Genomic DNA, 17,635 nt, shown 5'->3' on the forward strand with positions numbered 1-17,635 from the left:
AAAAGCGAAGTTGGGAAAGCCAAGAATATGGAGATGCCCCGGCGAGTTCGGACTGACTTGACCCCCTGGCCGCTGCTCTGCTTCGGTGCCCTGATCGATGGCGTCTAGTAGATCCGGATGGGGCACCAAAGAAGAGGAACTGGACTGGACATGCCACAAAAGATGGTGTAAGAATCAATGACGTTGGTTGAAGACTAGAATCTTTCCCCAGGAATTTCTTCAGCGACAGGAGCACAGGAGCCAACAACTGTTGCTTCTGCATGCGCGAACGACTCAGCGAGGCTGAGCCAGGGTCTCCTTTTGCATCTCGGGCGCTGATTTGTCAACCACTGCCTTGGTGGTGTCGGGTCCTGTTGCGGGAACCCCACCACTCCCACCTGCGACTGTGCGTCTGACCGCCACTGACAGCCCTGAGCAGCCCCACAGACGCCCCATAGCGCGCGTCTGTTTCTTCTCTGCCCTCGGCCTTGTGGGGCCGTTGACCGCGAAGTGCTACGTAACGAACAACTCTTAAAATTCCCATGAGCCGATCGGACCACGCTGTCGGATGACGGGTGGCCCCATATCAACACACTCGGATCTCAACCTCCCGGACCCAGCCAATCTACAGGGTCAATCGCGCCAAAGAATAAGAGTCCAGCTCTAGCTCCCTGTCCTCAACCGCCTCACCCACCACCTTCTCTCCCTCTCCTGGAAAGGACATCCTCAACCATCATGTCCCTCCAACAAACCCTCAAAGACCTCCTCGAGGCCTCCCTCACCCCCTCCCCAACCGTCATCCTCTTCGGCCTCGCCTTCTGCCTCCTCGCCCCCATTCTCCTCCACTTCCTCTACTCAACCGCAACCCCCTACACCACCCTCCCCTCCGTCCTCCTCCTCGGCCCCCCAGGAGCAGGCAAAACAGCCCTAACCACCCTCTTCGAGCGCGGCCCCCTCGACCTCCCCCTCGCAAAAACCCACACCTCCCAAGTCACCTCCTCCATCGAACTCTCCATCAACTCCGACGACCCCTCCAGCGCATCCTACAAAACCAACCTCGACGAAGCAGGCGCAACAGCCAAAAAATTCCTCCTGGTCGACACCCCCGGCCACCCCAAACTCCGCGCCTCCTCCCTCGCCCGTTTGAACTCTGCCGAACCAACAATCAAGTCCTCCCTCGTCAGCGACGGCGGCGCAAAGTCCAAGATCAAGGCCGTCGTCTTCATGGTTGACGCCGCTGCGCTCGCAGATGGTGACGCTCTCCCGTCAACGGCGGAATACCTCTACGACGTGCTCCTCACTCTACAGAAGCGCTTCCACAGCCGGAATGGTAGTCGCGCGCCCGCGTCCATGCCTGTCTTGGTGGCGGCGAACAAGCTTGACTTGTTCACCGCTCTGCCCGCGGCGCTGGTAAAGTCCAACTTGGAGGCGGAGCTGGGGAGGATCCGGGCGGCGAGGAGCAAGGGGTTGTTAGATTCGGGTGTAGGGCAGGATGATCTTGCTGCTGGGGAGGAAGGGGACTGGCTTGGGGGGGACGGGAGCGAAAAGTTCTCGTTTGCGCAGATGATGGAGTTTGACGTGGATGTGGATGTTATTGGGGGGAGTGTCACTGGAGATGGGCCGGGGGCCGAGAAGTGGTGGAAATGGATTGGGGAGAGGGTATAAGGGAGAAATGTATGATGTTTTTTGATGTCAAAAGAGGGCAACGGAAATATCTCCTGCTTGATTATCGCAAGCAGGGCGCGTGGATGGGTAATGAACAGGGCGGCAAAACATGATCTAGGAACAGGTACAAACTTTTAATGCAAATCAATATAAACTTATAATTGTAGTTTATGGGTATAAACAATGCATCACAAAATGCCATCTCCCAAACCACCTCTCTCCCCATTTTGCACGGGTTGAGCCCCAAAAAGTACGCCGACCAGATGCTACCAAGTCTAAGAGTAGTCGCTTTCCCAAACCACACCAAAGATGTTGAGTCTTCTCGGTTCTTCTTTCTCTCCCAGCGTATATCTACGGAAAAATGGAGACGCAAAATGCCACAAAAAAAAAGAAACAAGAAATTCACACAAACGCCATGCCTTGACACCCCAACTTTTCCACCTCTTTCTACTTGTGCTTGACCATGTAGGTCAGCAGATCCACCTTGGTGACGACGGCAACAGGCTTGGATCCGTCCTCGGCCTTCTCCGTGACGATAGCCGCGCTGTTCCACTCGAGGAATCTGCTGAGCGCCGACAAAGGAGTGTCCATGGTAATCTCCACAAACTTGCGCTTCTTGTTCTTGAGCTCGGAACCAAACTCGCGGGGATCAGTGACAACCTCATCGATGCGCTTGAAGTTGAACATGACGTCGCTGACGGGGCACTTGGGCGAGACGCGGCCCTTGGAGATGTAGCTGAGCATGTTGCCAAGAGTAACAAGACCAGCGAGCTTGCCACCAGTAGGAGTGAGGACGGGGAGCTGATCAAAACCCTTGTCGCGCATCATCTCGATGGCCTCGGTGCATGGGCTGTCAGCAAGGACCGAAGAGACGGGCTTAAGGCGAAGGGCGCGGACGGTGGCACCGCCGTAGGGGTCGTTCTGGCTGGGGGTGTGGGGAGTAGCGGAAGCGGCATCGCCGCCGCTGACGTTGGTGTCGTCGTTGGGGAGAAGGTCGTTGGCCGCAAGCCAGTCATCGTCGGCGAACTTGGAGAGGTAGGAGCGGATGCTGTCAGGGAGGACGACAACGACAACGTCACCCTTCTTGAAGCCAAAGTCCTTGACAGCCTTGAGCATGGCCGCCATGGCGCTGCCAGAGCTGCCACCGACCAACAAGCCCTCCTCGGCGATCAGACGGCGCGCAAGCTTGAAAGACTCGCGGTCATCAGTCTTGTACCACTTGTCCACAAGCTCGCGGTCCAAGACATCGGGAATGAAGTCATAGCCAATACCCTCCACCTTGTAGGGCAGGTTGGCCTTCTCCTCGTTCAGGGACTCGGGAACAGCAAGGATACTGCCATGGGGATCGGCAGCAATGACCTTGATGTTTTTGTTGTGCTTGCGCAAACCCTTGGCAATACCGCTGATGGTGCCACCGGTACCAGCACCCGCGACAATAGCCGTGATGTTACCGCCAGTCTGAGCCCAGATCTCCTCGGCGGTGCCGAACTCGTGCGCGCGCGGGTTGTCGACGTTGGTATACTGGTCGAGAATGTGGGAGTTGGGGATCTCCTTGAGCAGACGGCGCGCAACACCGATGTGGCTTTCGGGGCTGTCCCACGCAGCCTGGGTGGGTGTGCGAATGATGGTGGCACCGAGGGCGCGGAGGACAGACACCTTCTCGGCGGACATCTTCTCGGGAAGGGTGATGATGGTCTTGTAGCCCTTGATAGCGCCAACCAAAGCGAGACCAATACCACTAGTTTCGCATTAGCACCCACAGGAAAGAAAAAGAGGCGCAGAATTCTTACGTGTTGCCACTGGTAGGCTCAATGAGAGTGTCACCAGGCTTGATACGTCCGCTCTTTTCAGCCTCCTCGATCATGCGAAGGGCTATCCTGTCCTTGACACTGCCGCCGGCGTTGAACAGCTCAACTTTGGCGTAGACCTCGCACTCGATGCCGAGGGACTGGGGGATCTTGTTGAGGCGCACAAGCGGCGTGTTGCCGATGAGCTCGGTCGCAGACATCTTGATGTCTGACTTGGCCACCAGCTTGTCGAATATGGGAATTGGGACCTGCGACACAAGGCCACGGTGGTTGGCACCGTTCTGGTTCGACATTTTTGGGACCGCTGCTGTGGAAGGGAAGACTGTCTGTCGTGGACTGGGAGACCGGAATATTTTATGGTGGGGGCGGGGTTGGCGGTTTCCAGATGTTCTTCAGACGGGGAGGTCAAAGAACGAACAGGAGGAGAGAGACGGGAGGGGGACTGGAACGGGAGGACGGCAGCAAGCAAAGAAGAAGAAGAAGAAGAAACAAGAAGAAGTCAATTGACTTTGCCACGGTGGGAGAGGGCAGAAATTGAAGGCTGGATGGGGTGATGGCATGCAAAAAAACCATCGGTGGATTTGGTAATGGGAAGCCAGGCTGACCCTGCTGCATCCGTCCTCCACCGAAGCCGATGGTATGCGCCACCGACCCCGAACCTTGAGGGCTTCTTCCGCACTGCCCAGCCTTCCGGAACCAACCGCCTGCAGGGGTTGAGATGTCAGATGCCCCCACTATAAAGGTTCGAGAAGGATGCCATTTCAGCACGTGTGAGCGGGAGTGCCGTGTGCTAACAGCTTCTGGTGGATATTACTGGTCCAAATGATAGTGTCCTGCTGCCGAACCTGGAAGGCTTCGCGCAATCCCGCATCGAACGTGCCCAAGATCCGCCCCTTCGTCTGCATGGAAACCGTGGGGTCCCCGAACCCATCAAGTTGCAACGGCTTTGCTCGATCACTCTTTTATCATTGTTCTAAACATTACGGAGTAACTACGGTATCGACGAGAAACGAAAGAAAAATATCCCACCTCCCACGCTTTTCACACCAACCCTCTTCAAGCCCACTCCCGCGTCACGTTGACAGCCCTGCAGTCCTTCCCATCCGGCAGACCGCCCGATACCCAGGTCAGAGCATCACCATAGTTGTAATTGCCATAAACCGTCGCACAAACGAACCACTTGTAATAGTTGGTACCACTCCAGGTATTCTCATCCGTGATGACGGGGCTGAAGGACCTAGCTCGCTGGAACAGCTTGCCTTCCTCGTCAAACTGAGGGCCAGACCCCTCTCCCTGCGTCGGGCTCACGATGACCGGCAGGACATTGCTTGCAAGTGAAGACTCGAGGCCGAACACGGAAGGCCAGCTCTGCTCAGGCGCCCAGTGGAGTTTCCCCGGGAGGCAGTTGAGGTTCGGGTCGTTGGTGGAGGTGGTGTTGTAGTAGAAGTTGATAGAAATGTCTGACAGGTTGTTCCCCGGGTACTTCTCCTCCAACAAGACTTCAGAAACGAGTTGTCGGTAAGGGGGGCCGGCATGGACCGAGACTAGGAGAGTGTCATTCAGTCTTGCGTCGTCACTAGTGAGTCGGAGATGGAAGGGGGCCGATTGCACATCATAGACGCAGTCGGCAGACTGTGCAGCGGCAACAGAGAGGGCCGCTGCGAGCGAGAGAAGTGTCTTGGAGGTAAACTGCATTTTGTTGATGAAATTCGAGGGTTTGTGGAGGGATGGTTTGATGACTGACAGAGGCAAACCAGTGCTCACCAGCGTGATCATCGTCCCTTTTATACCCCGCGATCACCAAGAGATCCGAGAACCTGGCATGATTGACACCTGCCTGTACAGACGATGGCCCACCAACGTTACATTTCGTGTAGAAACCAAGATCACTCTCGTGTATGCAGCCGGAGTAAGCGACTTCATACCCTGATATTCCCGGTTAAACATAGCCTTGTCTCCCGTTGGACAAAAAGCGACCATGCGGTGTCGCAAAGCCGTTCGGGGGCCGACTTCACAGCCAACATCGACCACCATCCAAGCTCAGCCTCGAATTATAGTAAAATGTCTGGCTCTCACCGCTCGCAACACCCAGAACAGAAGTTGCATAATCCGTATTGCTGAGCCATATACGTTCAGATGCTACCTGCATGCAACCATCAAAATGACCGGTTGGTCAGCCTTTCGATGACGGTTGGTATGCCCGAAGCATGCCCTCCACGAGGCAGATGTCCACATAACTCAAGTCTTGAAGTCGTGACAGGCAGTAGTCACCTCTTTGTTCAACAACCGCGGGAACGCGGGGATCTGGGTAGCAAGTTGATCGCATCATGCAACGGTAACCTTGAGATGGATCGCACAACTCGAGACAGTTTAGACTCGTACCATGCCGTTCAGGTGCGACGGAAGCTTCTGAGCGGGTGTAACGGCATATATCTCGTGATTTCGGTCCCATTAACAGAGATGATCACAAACATGCGTTTCTGTCTTTGCCATGCCACTATTCCAGTTTTTCCTGAACGGCAAATACAAGAAATACAATGTCCAGTTTCAAATCATCTAGACGTCGAGCAAATTGGACATGGCATTGAATAAAAGCTACAGGCAACAACCAGTCTGGGGTCCGTTAGCTACCTAGGTACCCCAATACTAAGAGCTACTGTCTCAACAATGTGTTAAATGCTATTGAATATTCTAATACAAATTCCGACTTGGAGATGGAGAGGGTTGGTGCAGTTGATGTTGAAAGCGCTTCGGGCCATCTTGACTATGAGATCAAGCACATCTCTCTCAACATCACCTTATAGCATTGCACAACTACGTATCGTCCGATTTCCTTTCATGCAACCTTGGTTCTTCCAGGATGATTGGGCAAATATTCGAAAATCAATTCGAAAATCAACTGAGCGTTTGCAATCCTGTAGTTGGTGGTCACCTAGTATCTCCTATGTTGAATGCCAATTCAACAGAATATCTGCCGGTTCATAATTAGACCTGGAAGATAGACCTGATCTCAAAAGACCTAAGGCTGTCAACTAACTGCACCTTCTCGGCTTGAGATAAAATCATTCGACCACAATACCAACAATGGTAGACCCACCCACCTCAATAGAGCCAGACTTCCTGCCTGATTGATTGTGAGCCGTAGAGGTTCTTCCCTGGGAAAGGATAAATATATCCCACTGCTTGCCAGTCTTTCTATTTCCTCTCTTCCATTTAACACCAATATCCCATCGTTCTTTTTCTTCTCTTCGATCAACAACCCTCCACATCTCAAAACCGTCACCGGCCTGGTATTCGGGATGTTTTGAATTAACATCTTGTGGTTTATTCCAGTTTGATCTTACTCTTTCTTCCCACGGCTCATCGATTTTCCTCATCTCGTCTCTTTCTAGCTGCAACTCGACTCTCACAAAACCATCAAGGCAACGACACTTCCAAATCTGCCATCTGTGGCCAGACTTCAATATTTTAGTCCGACTTCTTCTCGGCTATTCCACATCACTTTACTTTTATATTTCTTCGACTTCCTTTTCAGACTGCACTTCTTCACCCGTTTTTCTTTTTCTCACACAAGGCTTTCTTCTTCTTCGACTTTTCTTCCCACCACAACTTCGACTCCTTGCCATCCCAGCTTCGCTCACCTTTTTCCAACACTCGATCTTTCAACAAGTCTTTTTTGTTTCGAAATATTGACACTTATTATGGCAGACAAATAACTCATCTGCCTAATCACAGACCTCGCCCCAACAAGTTCAACGACGCTCAATGCCGCTTTTGCCAATGCCGCTGGACACCATTGTCAAAAACACACATGACTGACATGACTCTTTTTCAGACTTTCGCTCGATCTTTCAACCTTTTCCGTCCGACCTCAGCACATTCGACAATCGAGCTTCTGGTACCTATCTCCCTCATCCCCATGTCATTGTCTCCCCACCCATGGGATGACTCGAAGCCGAGTTGAGAGTCGCTCATGCTTGCCCCACTTCTTTCCCATTTGGTCACTTGTACACACACACAACTACCCCAACCCATATCACGCCCCACTCACGTTATGTGATGGTCCACGTTCTCACATCTGTCTGTATAGATAGGGCTTTCAGCAGTATACGCGAACGTACTTAGTGGGGGTGGATCTGGTAGGGGTGGTGGATAGAAGATAGATGAGGGCGAGAGGGAGTGGGAGCTTTGACAGTACACGCGAAAGTACTTGGTGGGGAGGACTGTTCGACACTCGACCAGCAACACGTATGTCTGCTTTTGTTTTCTTTTCTTCTGTGAAATGCATGAGCGTCTTGAACCACTGTTGGCGGCGGCTTTGCGCGACTCGACTCTTCGGCATGCCCGATCGGGCACCCTCAATCAGGCAGCATCATCAAAAAAGAAACACACATGGTAAGTTCTTTTCCCCGTGAGTTGTGGAGAGCAGTTGTTGACATCTTCTTCAGGAACACGACCGCCGGCTAAGGATGGGAGGAAGCGAGGGATGATTGCTGGCTTGGGGATATATGATGGTTGGAATAATGCAATGGGGCTGTTTAGTGAAGTCTCCAAGGTCTGTCTTGGCACCGGTGCTCTAGACCACCACCCTTGTCATCCTGTCTTTGGATCAATGACGTCACCCCTCCTTTGACAGCCCCTCGTCCAGGAACGATCCGCTGTTCCCCTGTCGAGCTATCATGTATTCTGTTGTCTAGAACATTGCTTGATTTCCGCTCGACCTAGTTAACCTATTGTTTACATACCACTCGATCACCTCGCTAGACTATTGCTCCTATGGGTCGACAAGAAAGAATCGCCCGGTCCATCGTCCGCGCCATCATCAGGACCAATGTCAATGGCACCAAAAAGAAAGCCAGCAACCCACTCGGGATCCTCCTCGCCCTGTTCTCCGCCTTCTTCTCCCTCTACCAGCTGCTCATGAGAAAGATCCGCCCTGCCGACTTTGCTAAGCTGCGACGGGAGTACTGGGATGTCAGCGATGACGACTATGTCGACTCGTTCCGACCGCGGGAGGGCGCAAAGGATGAGGAGGCTTTGACTGCTATCGGGGACATGGGATTCTCTGGTTCCGTAAGTAAAATTTTCTCTCCCTCCTGGGGATTTATCATGACAACGGACGTGCTGACCGCGAGACTACTTACTGGACAGACCTTTTACGCAACCACCGACCAAAAGTACCTCGTCAAGTCGGTCCCACGCCACTCCGAACATTCCTTCTTCCGCAACGATCTCCTGACCCCGTACGTCCAGCACATGGCTACGCATCCGCAGTCTTTGTTGGTCAGAATATGTGATTTCCTTGGCGCCTCAGGTGCTTCTATTGGAAGGATCCTCCGTCTCGCGCCTTCGCATCATATCGTCATGGAGAACATCATGTACGGCCGGGAGGAGGCTGAAAACAGGGGGGATGCCAAATGGGAGAACTGGGACCTGAAGCCAACGTCGTATTTCTACCCCGAACGAGATATTGCCGATGGCGCGCTCACGAGCGACGCAACCAAGGAGCAGCTGGCGGATGAGTTTCACGACAAGATTGTGCTCAGCCAGGAGCAGGCGGATGATTTGTTTGCGAGGTTGGAGGAGGACACAAAGTTGCTGGCCGAGCACAACGCGGTAGATTATTCCTTGTTTTTGGTTAGGATGAAGCTGCCACGGGAGGAGGTCCAAGAGGAGGTGCAGCCGGAGGCGGCAAAGTCGGACTCGAACTTGGCGCCGCCAGAGGATGGGCCGTCGGTTCCGCCTCAGCCTCCGACGTGGAAGACGGGGGTTGCTTCAGCGGATGGAAAGTATGTTTATCGGGCTTCGATCTTGGACTTCTTTTGGGCGAAGCACAAGATCCAGCCGAGGTTCATGACGTTGCTGATTAACTTGTGGAATTTGTTGATTAGTAAGGATGGGCCGATGAGTATCACTACTACGCCGGAGGAGTACAGGGAGAGGTTCTTGAAGATGTGTAGGGGGTATGTGGACATCAAGAAGGACTGAGGATGAGTTTGTGATGGTATGCGTGTGTGGTTCCCCCTTTTTTTTTTTTTTTTTTTTTGGTTCTTTCTCTCTGTATTAGATACCCCCCAAACCCAGTCATAGTTTGGCGCACGAGAATGTTTAATGTCTTGATCTACTCTGTCGTTCTAGCCTCCTTGGTCACCCCCGTCTTCCCATCAGGCGCCATCTGCCTAAACATGGCCATCGGATCAAAAAACACCTCGACGCTCCCCAACTGCAGCTTGTCATTCACATCCGCCACCGCCACACCCTCAATGTCGATATCCCCCCCGTGAGCCTTGATGGTAACCTTCTCCCCCTTGTCGTTAGTCCCCACATAATCACCCTTCATGACACCCCAATGCCTCCAGCGAAACACCACCCTCGGCGGACCGGCATACACCTCCAGCACCTCCCACGCAAAAGACGGCATCACCCTCTTGAATGTCTTGTGGCTGGCGTCAAAAGAGGAGTGAGCAGGGCAGTAGAACTCGTTGGGCTCGATGAGGGCGTTGTAGGTCCCGACCGAGAGCATTTGGGCTGCGGTTTGTGGAGGTGAGCCGTTGACGCGGAAGGTGTAGGACTGCGGGGAGGCGATGGTGCGCCATTCGGGGAGGAGGGGTTTGTAGCTGGCTTCGATTTCCCAGTTTTTGACGAGGTTTTCGACTAGGGCGGGGAGAGAGGTGGCTGGGTGGGTTGATTTTTTTGCTGGGGCGGGGGGGTGGGAAGGGTTAGAAATGGGAGGACAGGGGGGGAAGGTGGGAAAAGGGACGGAACCTACTTTGGAGGTAGAATTGCCGGGTTTTGGTGTAGTCGGGGGGTTGGCCGTGGCGCCAGGTTGTGGAGGGGTCGGAGAGGACTGCGTCTGGGTTTAGGACGTAGTCTGGGAGGGTGGGAGGGGGGGTTGAGGTGGAGGACATTGTTTTGGAGTGAGAGTTGACACGGATGACGGGCGGTTGGGTGAGATGGGGAGGAAGAGAGGAAGAGAGGAATGATGGGAATGGGTATATATGCCCACTATCACAACCTACCTGCCTCGCGCCACCCACCCGAGGATAGAGGTGTGATCGTCTTACTTCCCACAAGTTCCTCACTGGTGATAGACAACCGTTGGCAGTGCCACCGCAAGGACAGCTGACCTATAACAGCCTTTGGTCCCTGTACTATGCTCTCCTTCGGTACACTGGGACATTCTGTAAGCCACGGTAGGTAAGTGGTGTGTGGCCGTTGTGGGCCAACCAGGGGACAAGCAATGTCATCTTGGAACCATGGTAGAGGCATTCTTCAGACGCACGACCTAATTGCCGCATGCAGGGTCCCCAACGTTCGATCCTGTACTGCACGGTAGCTGCATGCTAGCAATATGCTGACATTCGAGATGCGCCAACAGCATATCCCACAAATTCTGTGCGACATGCGAAGCCGGGATGGTATGGGCAGAGATCACTCTGTCATCTGGCATGGCGAAAAAGATCAGAGAACTATTATTGGGGTTGAAAGGGGCATAGGGAGACCCTGATATCTATGTGCTCTTTGAACAGAAAGGCGGAGAGCAACACCGAATATGCTATGGTGATGCAAAGGTGACGTTGACTATAGGACGATGGCTATCAGGTCACGGGTGGACATTACTCCGAACAAGCTCCTCTCAACCGGGAATTTGTGTAACCCGGCGAGTCGTAATACATCACTACCAACTGCATGAGCACGTAGCAATGAGATCCGTGGACCGAAAGAGAGCGACGGAGGACTCTATTCCAAAGAAAATCTACAATCCAAATTGCCATTCAGCTAGACGAACTAGACTGAACAGACATGCGCCTTTTCACACCCCCACCCACCCGCTCGACCCAGTCCAGAAACGCCAGCTCCAGTCATGCGAGGTCTCGATATAACGCAGCAACCTGTTTTGGTTCTATTGCTCTCTGAGGAGCCACGGAACAAGAAAAAGACCAACACAACCCAAGAAGAGGTGGTAAGGGATGCTTTGAGAAACTAAAAAGAGAACTGATGATACAAACAAAAATTTGAGCAAGGAACCGTACGAGAGACAGTGTCAGTCATCCCATTCCTCATCGAGCTGATCAATTAGTCGATTCTCGGCGTCTCGACTGTGGCGTCTCCCACTTGGGGATCCGGACAGTGTATGGTACCCTCTCCTACGAGGGATCAGGCGGCCGCAGGATGAGGTCAATATGGTAAACATGTCCTACACCGTAGGTTAGCGGCTATAGTCCAAGGAAACCTAAGTATGACACCAAGACATACCACGACAAAGCTCCAGATGCCAGCCCACAGGCTGTAGTTGGGCAGCTGCCTCCAACCCCTGGCGTGGGCCACTGTGCGCTGGTAAAAGACACCTCCAACCACGTAGACCAAGACCGCGATGAAGAAGATAATGGCAAAGACACTGCCAGGCCCAACGCTACCAGGTTTGTGGGGCTCGGCGATAGAGCATGCGTGCATTGAACGGACCTCGAAGAAGTAGGCGCACTCATCCGGATCTGTGCCAACAAATGAAGCAGCCGTAGGTGTATCTGGGTCCCTGTCACAAAGGAAAGAAAATGTGGCCGACTTGCGACGTTGTGTTTTTGGCTTCTCCTTGCCCTTGTCCTTCTTGTCATCATCTTCGTCATCATCATCCTTGTCTTTCGATGCACGCCTTGACTCGGCGTCTTCACCGTCGTTGTCGTTGTCGTTGTCGTCGTCGGCGTCGTCGTATTCATGGTACTTGTATGTCGCTCCGTCATGGACCTCCCATCTCTTTTCCCTGTTCTTTTCATCTGATAGACCACACGGGGATCCCCCTGTATATTGAAGGACAAGTTTGCGCCCTCGGGGTACTAGGTTTCCGTCTGATAATCTGTCATGGATCGTCAGCGATGCTGCCGCCCCAAGCTGTTCCCAGTGTAAAGGCGTTCTTACCCTAAAGCATATATTTTGCCCTTGGTTTCATAGTATGCGCTCACGTTCTTCCATAGATCCTTGTCAAGTCCGACGACATCCTCCACCTCCTTCACCACGGGACTGCAGAAGTTCAATGTAAAGTTTGAGCCATAATCCCAGCCTCTAGCCACATAATCGTCGACAGGCGAGCCCTTTGGTGGCTTCTCCCCCTCGGGCACAACTACTGCGGTGTCGGGTCGTAGGTCGAAGAAAGCGCCGGCGCCGGTGGTTGCTGTTGCGACACAGGGTGTGACTACAGGCGTGGATGCGGTGGCTGTCTTTGTAGCCTCCTCGGCGACTGCCTTGCCACTCAGGACAGCAAGGGTGCAGAGAAGGAGGGCTCTGGATGGTGTTTGCCGATGCATGGCTGAGAATATTTGATGACGTCGAATTTCGAATGGAACGGAGGCGTCCGGTCAAGGATGTTGGGGCTTGCTTGGCTTCGGGATGCAGATGCGCGCGTTCGCGCCGAGTGGCAGGGGTTGGGCGATATCGAGTGTTGTTGTTCACTGATGAAGTGTCGGAACACGAGGAAGCACAGGAGACAGTTGGCGACACGGGCGACGTCGTTTTCGATGTCGTGGCCGTTGGATAATGGAGGGTTGCTCCCAAACGCGGCCTTCACAGGTAACCGTTTTAGAAGCCGATGCCAACTGGGTCCTGGTACAAGGAAAAAAGGGAGGCGTTGAATGGGAGCTGTGATTGGCTGCCTGGAGCACAAGGGGCTGGCCCTTGCAGCTGGCAGCGGGCAGTAGAGTGAAGTGCACATGTCAGAACAAAGCTTTAAGCTGGGGAAACACAATTGCCAGTGGAATGATGAAGCTCCTCATGAAGTGACCCAAAGAGAGAGAGAGTCAACAATAGAGCTCAAGCTGTCAGTCTCAACATCCATGGCAGCAGATCTCGGGTCCAAGTCCACCTGGAACTTTGATGCCAAGCACAGGGTAGTGTAGAATTGCCAAGGCTGTTGGCCCCTGACCCTCCACACAGCTCATCTGGAAAATGGATTCTCATGGTGCTGCGTCATTGGCTCAGACAAACTCAGGCCATCCGGAAAGCGCAGAGCCGACTGTGAACTTCTCTCAGGCCATCCGGGAACTCCAACGCCGACGCGGTAGAGACCATCCATCGTCAACGTCTTCAACGGACAACCGTCAGCATCTGGGCCTCCAGCTGATGTCATACCCCGGTATCCGCGGTTTCCACGGGCTCGACAGGACGCTACTTATATGCGACAAGCTCCCGCGACCATTGACAGTCGACTAATTAGTCAACACAGCGAACGCAGCAACAATGGGTTCCAAAGCACAGCAACCCATCGAGGCGTCGCGCAAGAAGCCCGAGTACGAGTTCTTTGGACCGTAAGTGCGAACAATCCCTCTTGCTGCCCCGCATTTCGCTAATCACGTCTTCTGCAGACCCGGCGCTGCCCTGATCAGCTTCGTCCTCCCACCCCTCGTCTACGCCATCACCTTTGCGTGTAACGATCTGTCCGGCTGCCCAGCGCCTTCCCTCCTCCATCCCAAAAACCTCGATCTCAATGTGTTGAAGCACGAAGTTGGTTGGCCACAAGATGGGTGGCCTGGTCTCTTCAGTTGGGAGGCCACAGGGTGGACCTTGGCTTTCTACCTCTTCAACGCCATCCTGTACAGAATCCTTCCCGCGACCGAGACCGAGGGCACAGTTTTGCGAAGTGGTGGCCGGTTGAAGTACAGATTCAATGCCTTCTCCACAACCATGTTCTGCATCGTTGCTGCCGCCGCCGGTACCATCGCCCAGGGCGCCGAGTTCCCCCTTTGGACCTACATCACCGACAACTATGTGCAGATTCTGACTGCCAACACACTCATTGCCTATGCGCTCGCCACTTTTGTCTACGTTCGCAGCTTCAGCGTCAAGCCTGGCAACCCCGAGAATCGCGAGCTTGCTGCCGGTGGCGTTACTGGCAACATAATATACGACTGGTACATTGGGCGCGAGCTCAACCCACGCGTCACCCTCCCCTTCATTGGCGAGATCGACATCAAGGAGTGGATGGAGCTGCGCCCCGGCATGCTGACCTACATCTTGCTGAACGGGGCTTTCATTGCGAAGCAGTACCGCAACTATGGCTATGTCACCGACAGCATCGTCTTCGTGGCTGTCGTGCAGACACTTTACGTCTTGGACGGCCAGTACATGGAGCCCGCCATCATGACGACTATGGATATCACCACCGATGGGTTTGGGTTCATGCTTTCGTTTGGTGACCTTGTCTGGGTTCCATTCATCTACACCCAGCAGACACGTTACCTTGCCACCCACCCACAGACGCTGGGTCCTTTGGGACTTGCCGGTGTCGGTGCTTTGTTGGTGCTCGGCTTTGCCATCTTCCGCCTGTCCAACAGCCAGAAGAATGACTTCCGCACCAACCCCAATGACCCCAAGCTGGCCCATCTCAAGTATATGCCCACCAAGGCGGGCACTCGTCTGCTCATCTCTGGCTGGTGGGGCATTGCCAGACACATCAACTACTTTGGTGACTGGCTTCAGGCTTGGCCCTACAGTTTGCCCACCGGGCTTGCCGGCTACACCATCCTGTCTGCAGGAAGTGCTGCTGTGGATGGCGCGACCAGGATGCTTGACGGCCGCCAGGTTATCCCCGGTGAAGCCAAGGGGTGGGGCATCATCTTCACCTACTTTTACGTCTTGTACTTTGCCATTCTGTTGATCCACCGTGACCGCAGAGACGACGAGAAGTGCGCCAAGAAGTATGGCGAGGACTGGGAGAAGTACAAGAAGACTGTCAGATGGAGGATCATTCCTTACATTTACTGAGGTCGGTAATGATGGTGAATGGGTTCCGGTGGGAATGGAGATGCAGTGGACATGGGAGAGGGGGCAATGAATAAAACGGTTGGGATCTTGGGCGGACTGGAATAATTTTGGGGCCGGATATACATGCAGGAAAGGTGTTTGAGTTGAATACATAGCAAATCTACATACAATACATAATCTAATACCATGCAACAAGACTCCCTCGCTGCTCTGACGAGTGACTATTCGTGCCAGAACTTCCCCCTTTTCCAGGGCGGTGAGCAAACCATGACAAGCAACAAATTGACTTGATGGCCCGTGCTTTCAGTCCAGCCAACCAACACGTGACAAAGTTTCAACAGTGGGTCTCGAAAATCAACCACCAGCGTTGGCTTGGCTAATCCATCAACGCGTGTTTCCGTCCTCAACACCGTAGACGAAAAACACACATCAAACCCGACGACGACCGAACCGCTGATCGAGTTTTTATCAACCAACCACACATTCCATCAGACTGCTGTTCTTCTAGAGCCTCGGAAATCACGAATTCATCAAACCAGCCGCTACCATGTCTGACGTTAACATCCAGTGAGATACTGCCCTGCCAAACCGCCCATCTTATTCAAATCATAGGGACAGAAGCTAATTATGCGGTTTTCTGTTTGATGTAGGGCACTCCTCAACAAGCCTCGTAACGAGTGCACGTAAGTCTGATCCTCTCAAACTCACCCTTACAGTCGAAATGACGCTGACCTCTTCAATAGTGAGTATGAGATTGCTCAACTGGTACGCATATTCAAACCTGCATTTTCAAACAAGGCAGAAGCCGAGCGAATCGGCGACTGACTTTTCGACCTTTCGATGATTGCAGGAAGCCTATGAGATGAGCAATGGGCCGCTTTCCCTCCTCCAGACGGCCGTCCGCAGTCACTCTCAGGTTTTGATTAGCATTCGGTCAAATCGCAAGCTGTAAGTTTGTCATATCAATGAATGAGATGGGATATGGGGGCAATGCTGACCTGGGGTTTTGTCTGCGCGTTTTAGTCTTGCCAGAGTGAAGGCTTTTGACAGGCATTGCAACATGTAAGTCTTTTTCTATGACTGTTGAAGCTGTTGTTTTCTAGTGCTAACATTCTCTTAGGATTCTTGAGAACGTCGTAAGTGGCTACCTGCCGGATAGACGGACACCAGTCCCGAAGCCTTCAAGAGGGCCCCCCGAGGTGAGGCTGACTTTGGTTTTTATCTGTACAGAAAGAGATGTGGACCGAGACTCCAGTACACAACGGAAAGAAGGGCCGGCCGGTGAACAAGGATCGGTTTATCAGCAAGATGTAAGTGGCACCTGTGGTTCTTGAGGAGTTAGTTGTACTCTTGGCTGACATGGATTTTGCAGGTTCTTGCGGGGTGATAGTGTCATTCTCGTTTTGCTCAGCTGATTGGATTTTTTTTGTTGGACCTTGAGGCTGGCCGGAGATAACTAGAGTGGCCTACAAAGTTGGCAAACACAACTGCCGTGCTTCGGGGTCTGGTTGACGGCCAAGAGATTCGGACCGTTTCGCTGCCCTCTCCGGGTTGTCGGGTAGCCGGTGGAGACGTGTAAGGTCGGTAAACAGAGGGTTGGGCGGGTGTCATTACACCGTGGCGTTTTCAGTTTTCAGGGCTCTTTGCGAATTTGGCAGATTCTACATTTTCGGACCAACCAGTATAAATAAAAGCTCGGCGTTGCTTTCGCTAATCACCAACCAAACGTCCTTTGAACATGGACCTGGGTGTCGGTAAGGATGGATGGGTGGGCAAGTAGTTGATTGACACTCGACATGGAAGGGTGGGAGCTCTTTGTGTTTCTTGGTTCTTTCCGGGAGAAGAACCTGAAGCTCCGTAACCCTGAAGCCGTTGCGCTACGGGATATAGGGCTACCCGAGACGCTCCCAGTTCCCCAATGAGCTACACACAGATTGGCCCCTGACATCCATGCGCCGAGCCCATTCCATAACGTCAAGCAGTAGGTACTGTGAGACCACGAGTCACATGTCCGGTGACCCGGGACGCTGCTGTTGAATCCATGACTACAACAGAGACAATACTGTACAACGTTGCATGACCTGCTGCTGGAGTGGTGTCTTCGTATGTATGTTGTTTATACGACACACCGGTGACCAAGAGCATGGATACAGCGTTGGAGTCAGGAATGTAACACCAACCATCCGGTTTTCTTCGGCTTTTGTACTGTTTTTGTTGCAAATGATGAAGTGAACTTTCACGTCCTCATCATCTCATCACCGGCGGAAGTGATGGTTCGTCGCCGCCTCGCTTGCTTCACCGGCAGCCGTGGCGTCGGAAAAGGACCGATGCAGGTTTGTACCGTGTAACCGAATTCCTCGCAGCAGAGAGAGAAGATGGTACGGGGAAGGCGACCCGGCACATGGTCGAGTTGGTGGTTGCGGGGAAGGGGT

The 17,635-nt window shown here is 53.2% G+C and overlaps 8 protein-coding genes across 8 annotated transcripts; 4 read left to right on the forward strand and 4 right to left on the reverse strand.

Moving 5' to 3' along the window:
- Nucleotides 1–714: 714 nt before the first annotated feature.
- Nucleotides 715–1,644, forward strand: QC762_703270 (uncharacterized protein; the record flags this gene model as incomplete). Its single annotated transcript, XM_062893178.1, has 1 exon — nt 715–1,644. The coding sequence occupies one exon, from the start codon at nt 715–717 to the stop codon at nt 1,642–1,644; it is 930 nt and encodes a 309-aa protein (XP_062738979.1).
- A 447-nt stretch (nt 1,645–2,091) lies between these two features.
- On the reverse strand, nt 2,092–3,745 carry CYS4 (cystathionine beta-synthase; the record flags this gene model as incomplete). Its single annotated transcript, XM_062893177.1, has 2 exons — nt 2,092–3,382; nt 3,435–3,745. 2 exons carry the CDS (start codon nt 3,743–3,745, stop codon nt 2,092–2,094), a joined length of 1,602 nt encoding a protein of 533 aa, XP_062738980.1.
- Nucleotides 3,746–4,508: 763 nt separating this feature from the next.
- Nucleotides 4,509–5,228, reverse strand: QC762_703250 (uncharacterized protein; the record flags this gene model as incomplete). The annotated part of the gene is made up of 1 exon (XM_062893176.1): nt 4,509–5,228. The coding sequence occupies one exon, from the start codon at nt 5,226–5,228 to the stop codon at nt 4,509–4,511; it is 720 nt and encodes a 239-aa protein (XP_062738981.1).
- Nucleotides 5,229–6,678: 1,450 nt separating this feature from the next.
- QC762_703240 (uncharacterized protein) lies at nt 6,679–9,474 on the forward strand. Its single transcript, XM_062893175.1, has 4 exons — nt 6,679–6,923; nt 7,161–7,350; nt 7,543–8,525; nt 8,604–9,474. Exons 3-4 carry the CDS (start codon nt 8,229–8,231, stop codon nt 9,438–9,440), a joined length of 1,134 nt encoding a protein of 377 aa, XP_062738982.1. The 5' UTR covers nt 6,679–6,923; nt 7,161–7,350; nt 7,543–8,228; the 3' UTR covers nt 9,441–9,474.
- Nucleotides 9,475–9,573: 99 nt separating this feature from the next.
- QC762_703230 (uncharacterized protein) lies at nt 9,574–10,360 on the reverse strand (the record flags this gene model as incomplete). Its single annotated transcript, XM_062893174.1, has 2 exons — nt 9,574–10,127; nt 10,222–10,360. 2 exons carry the CDS (start codon nt 10,358–10,360, stop codon nt 9,574–9,576), a joined length of 693 nt encoding a protein of 230 aa, XP_062738983.1.
- Nucleotides 10,361–11,496: 1,136 nt separating this feature from the next.
- Nucleotides 11,497–13,390, reverse strand: MRL1 (Cation-independent mannose-6-phosphate receptor CI-MPR; the record flags this gene model as incomplete). The annotated part of the gene is made up of 3 exons (XM_062893173.1): nt 12,366–13,390; nt 11,709–12,303; nt 11,497–11,649 (listed from the first exon to the last, which is right to left on the reverse strand). Exons 1-3 carry the CDS (start codon nt 12,749–12,751, stop codon nt 11,497–11,499), a joined length of 1,134 nt encoding a protein of 377 aa, XP_062738984.1. The 5' UTR covers nt 12,752–13,390.
- On the forward strand, nt 12,565–15,405 carry ERG24 (erg24, C-14 sterol reductase). The gene is made up of 2 exons (XM_062893172.1): nt 12,565–13,747; nt 13,805–15,405. The coding sequence occupies exons 1-2, from the start codon at nt 13,680–13,682 to the stop codon at nt 15,201–15,203; spliced, it is 1,467 nt and encodes a 488-aa protein (XP_062738985.1). The 5' UTR covers nt 12,565–13,679; the 3' UTR covers nt 15,204–15,405.
- A 174-nt stretch (nt 15,406–15,579) lies between these two features.
- SMD2 (mRNA splicing protein) lies at nt 15,580–17,012 on the forward strand. The gene is made up of 8 exons (XM_062893171.1): nt 15,580–15,770; nt 15,854–15,886; nt 15,947–15,968; nt 16,054–16,151; nt 16,227–16,265; nt 16,324–16,339; nt 16,434–16,513; nt 16,576–17,012. The coding sequence occupies exons 1-8, from the start codon at nt 15,751–15,753 to the stop codon at nt 16,616–16,618; spliced, it is 351 nt and encodes a 116-aa protein (XP_062738986.1). The 5' UTR covers nt 15,580–15,750; the 3' UTR covers nt 16,619–17,012.
- The last annotated feature ends 623 nt before the right edge of the window (nt 17,013–17,635 follow it).

The sequence above is a fragment of the Podospora pseudocomata genome, chromosome 7 (genome assembly GCF_035222375.1).
Source record: "Podospora pseudocomata strain CBS 415.72m chromosome 7, whole genome shotgun sequence".
NCBI classification, from domain to species: Eukaryota; Fungi; Ascomycota; class Sordariomycetes; order Sordariales; family Podosporaceae; genus Podospora; species Podospora pseudocomata.